At 44.5% G+C, this 12,239-nt stretch overlaps 1 protein-coding gene across 5 annotated transcripts in view; it reads left to right on the top strand.

Moving 5' to 3' along the window:
- Positions 1-12,239, top strand: part of LOC115164101 (tight junction protein ZO-2) — a 109,486-nt gene that overhangs the window by 74,066 nt on the left and 23,181 nt on the right. For all 5 annotated transcript variants that reach the window (XM_029716228.1, XM_029716227.1, XM_029716230.1 and 2 more), the window contains exons 2-5: positions 1,005-1,058; positions 9,865-9,989; positions 10,154-10,256; positions 10,802-11,435. In XM_029716228.1, the coding sequence (XP_029572088.1) occupies positions 1,005-1,058; positions 9,865-9,989; positions 10,154-10,256; positions 10,802-11,435 (916 nt within the window). The remainder of the gene's footprint in view (positions 1-1,004; positions 1,059-9,864; positions 9,990-10,153; positions 10,257-10,801; positions 11,436-12,239) is intronic.

Genomic DNA, 12,239 nt, shown 5'->3' with positions numbered 1-12,239 from the left:
CAATAGGCTGAGAGAGGCTGGACTGAGGGTTTGTAGGCCTGTTGTAAGGCAGGTCCTCACCAGACATCGCCGGCAACAACGTCACCTATGGGCACAAACCCACTGTCGCTGGACCAGACAGGACTGGTAAAAAGTGCTCTCCACTGACGAGTCGCGGTTTTGTCTCACCAGGAGTGATGGTCGGATTCACGTTTATCGTCGAAGGAATGAGCGTTATACCGAGGCCTGTACTCTGGAGCGGGATCGATTTGGAAGTGGAGGGTCCATCATGGTCTGGGGCGGTGTGTCACAGCATCATCGGACTGACTGAGCTTGTTGTCATTGCAGGCAATCTCAACACTGTGCGTTACAGGGAAGACATCCTCCTCCCTCATGTGGTACCCTTCCTGCAGGCTCATCCTGACATGACCCTCCAGCATGACAATGCCACCAGCCATACTGATCGTTTTGTGTGTGATTTCCAGCAAAACAGGAATGTCAGTGTTCTGCCATGGCCAGCGAAGAGCCCGTATCTCAATCCCATTGAGCGCTTCTGGGACCTTTTGGATTGGAGGGTGAGGGCTAGGGCCATTCCCCCCCAGAAATGTCTGGGAACTTGCAGATGCCTTGGTGGAAGAGTGGGGTAACATCTCACAGCAAGAACTGGCAAATCTGGTGCAGTCCATGAGGAGGAGATGCAATGCAGTACTTAATGCAGCTGGTGGCCACACCAGATACAGACTGTTACTTTTGATTTTTACCCCCCCTTTGTTCAGGGACACATTATTCAATTTTTGTTAGTCACATGTCTGTGGAACTTGTTCATTTTATGTCTCAGTTGCTGAATGTTGTTATGTTCATACAAATATTTACACATGTTAAATTTCCTGAAAATAAATGCAGTTGACAGTGAGAGGACGTTTATTGTTTTGCTGAGTTTATAATATAGTCCGAAATAATACTGCGTTATGTAACTATCTATTTTTCCCCCCATCACTACTAACTGTTTTGTTCTCGGTCCACAGAGCTCAGGAATGGAGGAGACTGTTTGGGAGCAGTACACTGTGAACCTACAGAGGGTGAGTTGAACTCTCTCTGTCTCTCTCTCTCTGTCTATAGACAGTGGATTCGGAAAATATTCACACCCCTTGACTTGTTCACAAAAAAAACATGTTACAGCCTCATTCTAAAATGTATTACAAAAAAAAAGTTCTCATCAATCGACACACATAATGACAAATTTTTAAAAAAAAACATAATGACAAAGCGTATGTATTTAAACCCTTTGGTATGAGATTTGAAATTGAGCTCAGGTGCATCCTGTTTCCATTGATCACGCTTGATGTTTCTACAACTTGATTGGAGTCCACCTGTGGTAAATTCAATTGATTGGACATGAATTGGAAAGGCCCCACAGTTCACAGTGCATGTCAGAACAAAAACCAAACCATAAGGTAGAAGGAATTGTCCGTAGATCTCTGAGACATGATTGCGTCGAGGCAAAGATCTGGGGAAGTGTACCAACCAATTTCTGCAGCATTGAATGTCCCCACAAACACAGTGGCCTCGATCATTCTTAAACGGAAGAAGTTTGGAACCACCAAGACTCTTCCTAGAGCTGGCCGCCCGGCCAAACTGAGCAATAAAGGGAGAAGGGCCTTGGTCAGGGAGGTGACCAAGAAGCCGATGGTCACTCTGACAGAGCTCCAGAGTTCCTTTGTGGAGATGGGAGAAACTTCCAGAAGGACAACCATCTTTGCAGCACTCCACCAATCAGGCCTTTATGTTAGAGTGGCCAGACGTAAGCCACTCCTCAGTAAAAGGCACATGACAGTCCACTTGGAGTTTGCCAAAAGGCACCTAAAGGACTCTCAGACCATGAGAAATAAGATTCTCTGGTCTGATGAAACCAATATTGAACTCTTTGGCCTGAATGCCAAGTGTCACGTCTGGAGGAAACCAGGCACCATCCCTGGGAGGGATAGATGAACGGAGCAAAGTACAGAGAGTACAGAGAGATCCTTGATGAAAACCTACTCCAGAGTGCTCATGACCTCAGACTGGGGCCAAGGTTTACCTTCCAACAGGACAACGATCTGAAGCACACAGCCAAGACAACGCAGGAGTGGCTTCGGGACAAGTCTCTGAATGTCCTTGAGTGGCCCAGCCAGAGCCTGGACTTGAACCTGATCAAACATCTCTAGAGAGACCTGGAAATAGCTGTGTAACGACGCTCCCCATCCAACCTGACAGAGCTTGAAATTCTGCAGAAAAAAATGGGGAAAACTCCCAAATACAGGTGTGCCAAGCTTGCAGCGTCATACCCAAGAAGACTTGAGGCTGTAATTGCTGCCAAAAGTACTTCAATATAGTACTGAATAATATGTAAATGTGATATTTCAGATCTTTTTTTAATATACATTTGCAAACATTTCTAAACCTATTTTTGCTTTGTCGTTATGGGGTATTGTGTGTAGATTGATGAGGGGAAAAAACGTAATTCGTTTTAGAATACGTCTGTAACATAACAAAAGTCAAGGGGTCTGAATACTTTCCGAATGCTCTATATATGTCTCTGTCTCTCTCGTGTGTGTGTGTGTGTGTGTGTCTGAGAGAGACTACAAAGGGGTAGTTAACCTGTGACTTTTAAATGTACTGGCCCTGGATTTCTCTCCAATGGTCTCTCCCCAGTGGATGTTCACTGTGTAGTGTGTGTGGTGTTTTGCCTTTGCCATCAGCAAAGGACCATAGCAGGTGAGTTGATTCCATTTGAAACCAGGACAAAAAAACACCCTGATTTTGGTGATTTTCATTAAATGTAATCCATAGAATTGTCCTTTGAAAGAAGGTTTGTTGACATATTTGTATTTGTATCTGAAAGCGTAGTTGAGAATAATGAATCTAGGTTGGCATATTTATGACATGTTGGCCTTACCCAGGACTCCTTTAAAGGTAATGAACAGTCAAAATCATGTTTTCATGAAATTGGATGATATTTGAAGGAAACCAGATCAAACTATGATAACCAAAGTATGAAAAATGACTGTTGCTTCTACATTGATAAAGTTTGATCATTACTGGTCCCCTCCCCCATGTCAAGCACTTGGATTCATTATTAAGGGGACAAGGTGACATCACCTTAACTCTAATTTTAATAGACCAATAGTAACATGATCATTTAAATAAGTACCGTCTTGTAACCAACATCGGAGAAGGGGTGTTTGCAGGTGGGTGTGATTTATATACCTAGATAGCTACTCTAATTGTGACCAACATGTCACTGTTGGGTGTCACCAAATATAATTACAAGTTTACCCTATTCATCTATGGCAAAGATACTCAAATTTTTCCCCTTTCATCTGTTTCTGATGTTAGGTAGGTCTTCAGCCAGCATGGAACAAAAGGGGGTGAAGGGTAGTTCAAAACTCTGACGCAGTTGTCAAGTTAACACATCTGTCAGTGCTGCTGTGAAACGCATCACAAGAGAAATGCCAAACGGGAGATAAATAAAAGTATTATAGAATTGATGCAATTTCAATGTTGTTTGAGTTACTTTGTGTATCACCACATTTACTGCAACACTGCTCAATGCATCCAAGTTGCTTGACATACTGTAGGTGTTTCAAAGAGCCGTCATTCAAGGCGAGCTCATGAATATAAGCTCCTTGCCCACTCACTCTGTCTTTTCAAACTTCCTGGTAGTTTCCATGAGAGGAAAAAGTACTTTTCAGAATAACTGTTCAGGACCTTTAAGACTCCATAATGTTTCATTTGTAGATGCTACAGGCCTCCTTTAAGACTCTGTATTGGTGTCATATAAAGCTTTACTGCTTGCTCTGTAATATTAGTATTTTTATTTCATATTTTTTCACATGATGTTCAATGATATAAACTCAGCAAAAAAAAGAAACATCCCTTTTTCAGGACCCTGTCTTTCAGAGATAATTTGTAAAAATCAAAAATAACTTCACAGATCTCCATTGTAAAGAGTTTAAACACTATTTCCCATGCTTGTTCAATGAACCATAAACAATTAATGAACATGCACCTGTGGAACGGTCGTTAAGACACTAACAGCTTACAGACAGTAGCCAATTAAGGTCACCGTTATGACAACTTAGGACACTAAAGAGGCCTTTCTACTGACTCTGAAAAACACAAAAAGAAAGATGCCCAGGGTTCCTGCTCATCTGCGGGAACGTGCCTTAGGCATGCTGCAAGGAGGCATGAGGACTGCAGATGTGGCCAGGGAAATAATTGGCAATGTCTGTACTGTGAGAGGCCTAAGACAGCGCTACAGGGAGGCAGGATGGACAGCTGATCGTCCTCACAGTGGCAGACCACGTGTAACAACACCTGTACAGGATCGATACATCCAAACATCACACCTGCGGGACAGGTACAGGATGGCAGCAACAACTGCCCAAGTTACACCAGGAACGCACAATCCCTCCATCAGTGCTCAGACTGTCCCCAATAGGCTGAGAGAGGCTATACTGAAGGCTTGTAGGCCTGTTGTAAGGCAGGTCCTCACCAGACATCACCGGCAACAACGTCGCCTATGGGCACAAACCCACCGTCGCTGGACCAGATAGGACTGGCAAAAAGTGCTCTTCACTGACGAGTCGCGGTTTTGTCTCACCAGAGATGATGGTCGGATTCGCGTTTATCGTGGATGGAATGAGCGTTACACCGAGGCCTGTACTCTGGAGTGGGATCGATTTGGAGGTGAAGGGTCCGTCATGATCTGTGGCGGTGTGTCACAGCGTCATCGGTCTGAGCTTGTTGTGCAGGCTCATCCTGACATGACCCTCCAGCATGACAATGCCACCAGCCATACTGATCGTTCTGTGCGTGATTTCCTGCAAGACAGGAATGTCAGTGTTCTGCCATGGCCAGCGAAGAGCCCAGAGATCTCAATCCCATTGAGCACGTCTGGGACCTGTTGGCTCGGAGGGTGAGGGCTAGGGCCATTCTCCCCAGAAATGTCCGGGAACTTGCAGGTGCCTTGGTGGAAGAGTGGGGTACATCTCACAGCAAGAACTGGCAAATCTGGTGCAGTCAATGAGGAGGAGGAGATGCACTGCGGTACTTAATGCAGCTGGTGTCCACACCAGATACTGACTGTTACTTTTGATTTTGACCCCCCCCACCCTTTGTTCAGGGACACATTATTCCATTTCTGTTAGTCACATGTCTGTCTCAGTTGTTGAATCTTATGTTCATACAAATATTTGCCCATGTTAAGTTTGCTGAAAATTAACACAGTTGACAGTGAGAGGACGTTTGTTTTTTTGCTGAGTTTTTATTAAAACATTTGCAAAATATTATTCATATTGATATGGTACAATATTCATAAATGAACGTAAAAAAAATTATTTAAATAAAAACACTACTCATAGTGCAGAGCAAGCAGTAAAGCTTCATATGACACCATTGTGGAGGCTTAAAGGAGGCATGGGTAAGGCCAAAATGTCATAATTATAATTTATTTCTTTTTTAGATAAAAATCTTGAATATTTGTCAACAATTCTTCCTCCAAAGGACCATTCTATGAATTAAATCTTGTGAAAATATTCCAAATCATGGTCTTTTCTTGTCCCTGTTTTTGTATGGAATCTCTCTGGTTTGTGTTGGCTCTCACTAGGGCTGGGCGATGTGGCCAAAATATCATATCATATGGTATTTTTCAAATTGTTGATGGTATTTGATGGTATTTTATGTTTTTGATTAATAAAAGTTATACATTTGCTTTATGTGTAGTGTGTGACCCTTGGGTGGCAACACATATATTCTAAATTATTTCAATGGGTCTTTCTCCATTTGGATTGTTTTATACTGTTCAATTCAACTTTACCCTAAAATAATGTTCTGCATTTCCTGTACTCATTTGAGATCATTTCCACACTGCCATGATATGGGCAAAAATACTAGGCCTTATTTTTAACCAAATGTTGCAATTGCGATTTAGATCAAAACACTTGGGTGAACTTTTGGAATCATGGAAATGGAATGTTTATTATAATTCTATAGTTAGAATATAAATAATAGTGGGCACTTTGAATACAGTGTTGTTTGACATGACAACTAATGAAAATGCCACGGACGAGTTATTGTGACAGGGTAGGAACCAAAGTGATGTTCAGTGTTTCCTAGGGGACCCTATAATCTTTGACTACATTAAATATTTATTCATATAGCTAACATAATCATGCTTCGCCTATTCCTCTTTGATTTAGAAGATACTGTTGCACAAACAACATGCTGATTTTAGCCTTCACCAGTACTGGTATCAGGCTGTATTAGCTAGCTACGTTTGCTCTGACTCAGTACTTTTATTAGCTAGTTAGCTAGCCAGCTAACACGATTTAGCTTAACTTGTTAAGAAAATACAATCTAGCTGTTTGCAGATGTAAGAAACACAAACTAATATTGTAATTATAGAATGCTTGTGGATTTATATTAAGATCAAAGTGAAAACAACATTGTTGTCATCAGCATTGTTGGATGTGCTGCATTGACCATGCAGACTGAACGAAAATGTCTCATGGTCAAGCAACAACAAATGCGCTCCTTGAGTGACGGGATGGGACTAGGTCTGTGTGGAAAGCTGCACAGAGAATGTAAAAACCCAAACCGGTCCGTGCATAAATACCGGTGTATATAGTAAAATACGGTATACCGCTCAGCCCTAGCTCTCACCGTGTGTGTATGTGCGCGAAATACGCATGCGTGTATGTGCATCTCTCAACTCCCTTTACTGAAGCCTCCAGTTAGACACAGTATCCCCAGAGGAGAGGATGTCTCTGTGGTCACTGACTGTAGTAGATAGGATCAACGTTTTTATCAACCTTATCAGATTAACAACAAACAGACCGCTTCCCAAATGGCACCCCATTTACTATATAGTGCACTACTATATAGGGAATATAGGGCGGCAGGTAGCCTAGTGGTTAGAGCGTTGGGCCAGAAACTGAAAGGTTGCTAGATCAAATCCCTTAGCTGACAAGGTATAAATCTGTCGTTCTGCCCCTGAACAAGACAGTTAACCCACTGTTCCTAGGCTGTCATTATAAATAAGAATTTGTTCTTAACTGACTTGCCTAGATAAATAAAAAATGTAAATACTCTTGACCATGCCCCATAGGGCACCCTATTCCCTATATAGTGCACTACTTTTGACTAGGGCGCATAGGGCTCTGGTCAAATGTAGTGCACTATGTAGGGAGTAGGGTGCCATTTGGGACAGATATAGAATCAATGTTATCAGATCAACTATAAACACAGTGATGGAGAATGTGACATCACAGAGCTTGGAAAAAGGGCATCTAAACTCAGCAAAAAAAGAAATGTGTTCTCACTGTCAGCTGCATTTATTTTCAGCAAACTGAAATATTTGTATGAACATAACAAGATTCAACAACTGAGACATAAACTGAACAAGTTCCACAGACATGTGACTAACATAAATTGAATAATGTGTCCCTGAACAAAGGGGGGGTAGGTCAAAATCAAAAGTAACAGTCAGTATCTGGTGTGGCCACCAGCTGCGTTAAGTGCTGCAGTGCATCTCCTCCTCATGGACTGCACCAGATTTGCCAGTTCTTGCTGTGAGATGTTACCCCACTCTTCCACCAAGGCACCTGCAAGTTCCCGGACATTTCTGGGGGGAATGGCCCTAGCCCTCACCCCTGATCCAAAAGGTCCCAGACGTGCTCAATGGGATGGAGATACGGGCTCTTCGCTGGCCATGGCAGAACACTGACATTCCTGTCTTGCAGGAAATCACGCACAGAACGAGCAGTATGGCTGGTGGCATTGTTATGCTGGAGGGTCATGTCAGGATGAGCCTGCAGGAAGGGTACCACATGAGGGAGGAGGATGTCTTCCCTGTAACGCACAATGTTCAGATTACCTGCAATGATGACAAGCTCAGTCCGATGATGCTGTGACACACCGCCCCAGACCATGATGGACCCTCCACTTCCAAATCGATCCCGCTCCAGAGTACAGGCCTCGGTGTAAAGCTCATTCCATCGACGATAAACGCGAATCCTACCATCACTCCTGGTGAGACAAAACCGTGACTCGTCAGTGGAGAGCACTTTTTACCAGTCCTGTCTGGTCCAGCGACAGTGGGTTTGTGCCCATAGGTGACGTTGTTGCCGGCGATGTCTGGTGAGGACCTGCCTTACAACAGGCCTACAAACCCTCAGTCCAGCCTCTCTCAGCCTATTGTGGACAGTCTGAGCACTGATGGAGGGATTGTGCGTTCCTGGTGTAACTCGGACAGTTGTTGTTGCCATCCTGTACCTGTCCCGCAGGTGTGATGTTTGGATGTACCGATCCTGTTCAGGTGTTGTTACACGTGGTCTGCCACTGCGAGGACGATCAGCTGTCCGTCCTGTCTCCCTGTAGAGTTGTCTTTGGCCTCTCACAGTATGGACATTGCAATTTATTGCCCTGGCCACATCTGCAGTCCTCATGCCTCCTTGCAGCATGCCTAAGGCACGTTCACGCAGATGGGCAGGAACCCTGGGCATCTTTCTTTTTGTGTTTTTCAGAGTCAGTAGAAAGGCCTCTTTAGTGTCCTAAGTTTTCATAACTGTGACTTTAATTGGCTACTGTCTGTAAGCTGTTGTTTCTTAACGACCGTTCCACAGGTGCATGTTCATTAATTGTTTATGGTTCATTGAACAAGCATGGGAAACAGTGTTTAAACCCTTTACAATGAAGATCTGTCAAGTTATTTGGATTTTTACAAATTATCTTTGAAAGACAGGGTCCTGAAAAAGGGACCTTTCTTTTTTTGCTGAGTTTATTTGACACACTAAGGAGGTAAGTGTTGTTAGGGGAAACCACGTCTCTGACTAATACCCTGCTCTCCATTTCCCCCATTTACTGTGTGTGTGTGTGTGTGTGTGTGTGTGTGTGTGTGTGTGTGTGTGTGTGTGTGTGTGTGTGTGTGTGTGTGTGTGTGTGTGTGTGTGTGTGTGTGTCTGTTACTCCTCCTCCAATGCATCTTCATTTAGACGGACAGGAGATGTCTTGCTTCTCCTTTGATAGCCAAGAGCTCCAAGGTTGACCTGCTTTCTCTATCTTTCTATCCCTCTCTCACGCTTGTGCTCTCTCGCTTTCACTCTCTCTCTTTCTCTATTCCTCTCTCTTTCTCTATCCCTCTCTCTTTTCGTGGGAGATTTGTCATGTCTACTACTTGGACGTGACTGTATTCTGGCTAGAGCGAGTGTGTGCACGCGTGTGATTGTTTTCTATCCGTCTTGCACATCTCTCCTGGTCTCTTTCTTTCTCTCTCCCTCCTCTATGTCCCTCTAAACCTGTGGGTTGTGATACATGTGTCATTCAGGGCAGAGACTGTTAGAGCCAAATTGGAAATGCAAGCTGTCTGCTCCCCCCTCCTCCCTCGCCCCACCAACCGATCTCCTCCCATCTTTCCCATCTATGTGGTTGTAGTCAACCCTTCAACCCAGCCAATGTTACCATGCTCTCTCTACCTGTCTGTCTACCTACTCTCTCATTCAATTTCAACCCATTTGTTTGTCTGACCTCCCAATCCCATTCCCCTGTCCAATTTCAACCCTATATCTTTCCATTGCCCAACCCCCAGCTTAATTATCTGTCTGTCTTTCTCTGTCTCTTTCAATGTCTCTGTCTCTTTCAATGTCTCTGTCTCTTTCAATGTCTCTGTCTCTTTCAATGTCTCTGTCTCTTTCAATGTCTCTGTCTCTTTCAATGTCTCTGTCTCTTTCAATGTCTCTGTCTCTTTCAATGTCTCCCTCTTTCTCTCTGTCTCTTTCTATGTCTCTCTGTCTATGTCTCTCTCTCTATGTCTCTATGTCTCTCTATGTCTATGTGTCCTGCATGCAGGACTCCAAGATGGGGTTTGGTATCGCTGTGTCGGGGGGGCGGGACAACCCCAACGTGGAGAATGGAGAGATGTCAATCATCGTGTCAGATGTCTTGCAGGGAGGACCAGCTGATGGACTACTGTTGTACGTTACACTGCTTTTTTTTCTCCAAATCAGTACAGAAGAAAGAAAGAAAGGAAGGACACAATGAGAGGAAGCCATTTTAGACTATTGAGGTGCGCCCCTAGAACCCATTTATTTGAGGTTTTGTGTGAACTGTGTGTTGTGTTTGTTGCTTCCCTCCCCAGTGAAAATGACCGTGTGATCCAAGTCAACTCCATCCTCATGGACAACGTGCCTCATTCCTTCGCTGTGCAGCAGCTACGCAAATGTGGGAAGACCGCCAAGATAGTGAGTATCACCGTAGTTAGTTAGTTAGATTGCAGGAAGGAAGCCACCTGAAGAAGGTTGGCAACAATGCCCAATTGTTCAAGAGATTAGTGTTTTTTCCATTGGCAATTAGATGGATCATATAATATTAATATAGGCCAGACTTGGAAAAATAGATTTTCATACCAATGATGTAATGGTTGACCAGACTTATACAGAGATGATTTGGCCCAGCAGTTAAAAAAAGTTAACCAGACATGTTCAGCTAGTTGTAGCAGTGTGACAGTGGAGCACCATACAGACAGCCACAGTACTGCCGAGCAAGGTGTTTTACACTCCACTGAGCTGAGCGCATTCTTTCCAGGTGACGCTCCTTTAACACTGCATAGCCAAAAATAATCTTACTAACCTTACTGTCATGGCCTCTGCTCCTGGCTCTGTGTGTGCGTGTGTGTCTCACGGGTGTTTTGTTGCACGTGTTAACTAATGCTATCCTTTCGATCAAAATGCTGCAGCCTAGTGTTCAGTCTCTAACAGTTTATCGTGTGTGTGTGTGTGTGTCCCAGACGGTGAAGAGACCTCGGAAGGTGGCTCTCCACTCCCTGAAACACCCTCCCTCCCCTGGTGCCGAGAGTCGAGACTTCGGCTCCACCCGCTACTACGATGCCGATGAAAACCAGAGCGACGGGGGCTGGCATCGTGGCAATGGTGGTCCTGGTTATAACCGCGAGCCACGCGACCTCACCCCCGACAACAAGAGCTACCTGGACCCCAACTACGGCAGCCGTGGTAACCGGGGGAGAAGCCGGGGGAGGAGCAAAGAGAGGGCGTCGCCAAGCCCAGAGCCTCACCATGACAACAGCAGTGGGCGGGCCTTGGACCGGGAGCCGCCCAGTCCAGAGAGGCCACAGTATCCACGGGAACGCAGCCGGGGGAGGAGCATGGACCGGGAGAGAGGAGGGGGAGGAGGGAGTCCAGGTGGGAGGAGCTACAGCCGGGGAGACAGCTATGAGCGAGGAGGGGGGAGCTACAGGGATGGGGGAGGTACCGGGGGGAGGATGGTGAAGGGTAAGAGTAGAGACAACCTTCGTGAGCCGTCCCGTTCACCCTCTCCTGACCTCCCCCGAGGAGGAGCTGGAGACCTGGAGCCCCTGGAGAAACCTGTTAACGTCCTGCTGGTCAAGAACAGACCCAACGAAGGTGAGAAGCTGTGATCAATGATTTTTTTAATTGGCAAGATTAGCAAATTTAGGTATGACATGCCAGCAACAGGCACTGACACTGCACATCCAAGTATATCTGACCAAATTATGAAAGACAAGTAATTTTGAATTCCGTAAAGTGAGTGTGGAAGAGATAAAAGAATATCAACAATGACAAGCCACCAGTGTCTGACAACTTGTATGGTAAATTACTGAGGATAATAGCGGACGATATTGCCACTTACATAAATGACTGATTGGCTGAGAGAAATTGATAATTAGATTGTGGGGGCTGTTTTGTTAGACTTCAGTGCGACTTTTGACATTAACGATCATTAGTCTGCTGCTGGAAAACATGTGTTATGGCTTTACACCCCCTGCTATATTGTGAATAAAGAGTTACCTGTCTAACAGAACACAGAGGGTGTTCTTTATTGGAAGCCTCTCCAACATAATCCAGGTAGAATCAGGAATTCACAAGGGCAGCTGTCTAGGCCCCTTACTTTTTCAGTCTTTACTAATGACATGCCACTGGCTTTTAGTAAAGCCGGTGTGTCTATGTATGCGGATGACTCAACACTATACACGTCAGCTACTAGAGCGACTGAAATGACTGCAACACTTAACAAAGAGTTACAGTTAGTTTCAGAATGGGTGGCAAGAAATAAGTTAGTCCTAAGTATTTCAGAAACTAAATGCATTGTATTTGGGACAAATCATTCACTAAACCCTAAACCTTAATTAAATATTGTAATAAATAATGTGGAAATTGAACAAGTTGAGGTGACTAAACTGCTTGGAG

Source organism: Salmo trutta, chromosome 27, assembly GCF_901001165.1.
Source record: "Salmo trutta chromosome 27, fSalTru1.1, whole genome shotgun sequence".
Classification (NCBI taxonomy): domain Eukaryota; kingdom Metazoa; phylum Chordata; class Actinopteri; order Salmoniformes; family Salmonidae; genus Salmo; species Salmo trutta.
Note: the sequence above shows the minus strand (reverse complement) of the source record. Positions and strands in the feature narration are given on the sequence as shown.